Genomic DNA, 2024 nt, shown 5'->3' with positions numbered 1-2024 from the left:
GTAGGGACAAAGCAGGAGAATGTGGCACTTGGTTGTACCTTTGTCATGCGAACGCGTTGTTGAGGTTAAAGGCATAACTGCACTTTTCCTAATGCTCAAGGATTGGGTGTGATTTGAGGTAGGTGAATCCCTGTGTGCTTCCCTCTGCAGCTGGCTGACGACCGCATGGCACTGGTGTCGGGAATAAGTTTAGATCCCGAAGCAGCGATCGGAGTCACTAAACGTTTACCTCCCAAATGGGTCGATGGAGCAGACGAAGTAAGTTGTGTGGCAACACACACACAGTTTGGCTTCTGGTGCAGGGATTTATTAGTGTTATCAGTTGCATTCTCAGTGCTGTCAGTTGTGTGTTAGAAGTAAGAGTAAAATAAGTCCTTTCTGAACCAACACCCTTGTTTGGAGGAGAGTATCAGGCAAAATGTGACTTACCGTTTTGAAGGATATGCTGCAAGTATAATAAAGGGATCTCCTTCTTTATATGTCCTTTTATATCTATTTATTTATTATCTCCCTTTATATTTAGGGCCAGAAATTCTGCAAGAACCTTCAGTGGGAGCCTGTTGTTCACAGCACACTGGGACCATTAGGGTTGATGTGCTGTCACTGAGCATTCAGACTTGAGAATGTAGGAAGAGCCTAAAGCTCTTAGCAAAGCTGTTCTCAATTTGAAACTTGGAAGGGTACCAAAACATTAGCACTTGCAGCAGAATTTTTGTATGAACCTGCTGAGGAGTCCAGTTGAATAGACCCAAAAATGATGGAGATGAGCAGTTTGCTGTTTGAAAACAATGTTAGTGTCTTCTAGCAGGAGAACTTTCCTGTCTGTGCAGTATGGATGCCTTGCAAGCTATGGAAATACTTGGATCAGTGATTCTGGAGGCATCCAATTAAAAACCTATTCCAGTATTGGGAGTATGAAGCTCTTCCTGACTTTCAGAAAACCCTTTCTAAATGTACTCTCAGAGCACACGTTGGCTCCTCAGTTGGTGTGTACACAGCCCACTGTGCAGAAAGGTGATCAGTCTCCTTTTGATTACTATAATCATCATCATCCTCGCAGATTTATTTTTAATTACTTGTTCGAAAACATATCTTTCAACCTCTGCTGTTAAGTTCAGGCCATTCAATGTCTGACAGAGTTGCAGGTGTGACCTGAATTTTCCTTTATGTTTTTGAAAGTTAACTGATCCTTCTACTGTGATACTACATAATGGTCACAATATTGTTCCAACTTAATGAAGCCTATCTGAAAACAGCAGTGTTGCCTAAGATTAACAAGAGCAGGTTTAAAAAAGTAGCAAACTCAAAGTGTATGAGAGTATTCAGTCGCTTCTTAGTCACCTTTTTATGTGGTTTTTAACGATCTTTGATCTGCATTTGGTGTTACAGATTTCTGTCAGTGATCTTTGTCTAACATCTGTCGGAACCTTTTCCCCTGAAACAGGAGTTGTTTCCCTTTCTTCATGCTTTTCTCTCTGTTTTAGATTCAATATGATATTGCCAGGGTTAAACAGAAGATGAAAGAATTAGCCAGTCTTCATGATAAGCATCTGAACAGACCCACACTGGATGACAGCAGCGAAGAAGAACGGGCCATAGAAATAACAACCCAGGAGGTCACACAGGTACAGACAGCTTCCAGTTCTGCACCCCCAGTCTGACACCTCTGGAATGCTTTAGGATGAGGCAGTGGTTTGCTTTGAGTTAAGCTTTTCTTTTGGAGTCAGTGGTAGAGTGAGCCAGAAGTTCTGAGCTCTGTGCTTGGGACTGCACTCTCTGTGTCAGTGAACTTCTCAACGAGTCACTCAGCCTTCCTGTTCTTTTACTTACCTGTTTGCTCTCCTACTTGGAATAGGATTGAGAGACAAATCTAATTTACAGCTATCTCAGAGAAATAGGTATCTATTCCAAGGCTTGAGCCCAAGCAGCTGTAAAACAATGTCTTTGTTCACAGGTAGTTGTGTCATTCTGCTACCTTGTTAATTTTAGGTTACTTGTTCATTTATGTGCTGTTTCTTTTTGAA

General features: G+C 41.7%; 1 protein-coding gene across 1 annotated transcript; it reads left to right on the top strand.

Moving 5' to 3' along the window:
- Window positions 1–150: 150 nt before the first annotated feature.
- Window positions 151–1625, top strand: LOC103801794 (syntaxin-16-like; the record flags this gene model as incomplete). Its single annotated transcript, XM_009074222.1, has 2 exons — window positions 151–258; window positions 1485–1625. Coding segments are annotated over 2 exons (249 nt in total), but the record flags the coding sequence as incomplete, so codon positions are not given.
- Window positions 1626–2024: the final 399 nt, after the last annotated feature.

Source organism: Acanthisitta chloris, unplaced genomic scaffold (assembly GCF_000695815.1).
Source record: "Acanthisitta chloris isolate BGI_N310 unplaced genomic scaffold, ASM69581v1 scaffold45354, whole genome shotgun sequence".
NCBI lineage: Eukaryota > Metazoa > Chordata > Aves > Passeriformes > Acanthisittidae > Acanthisitta > Acanthisitta chloris.
The sequence above is the reverse complement of the archived record's forward strand: the minus strand, read 5'-3'. Positions and strand labels throughout refer to the sequence as shown.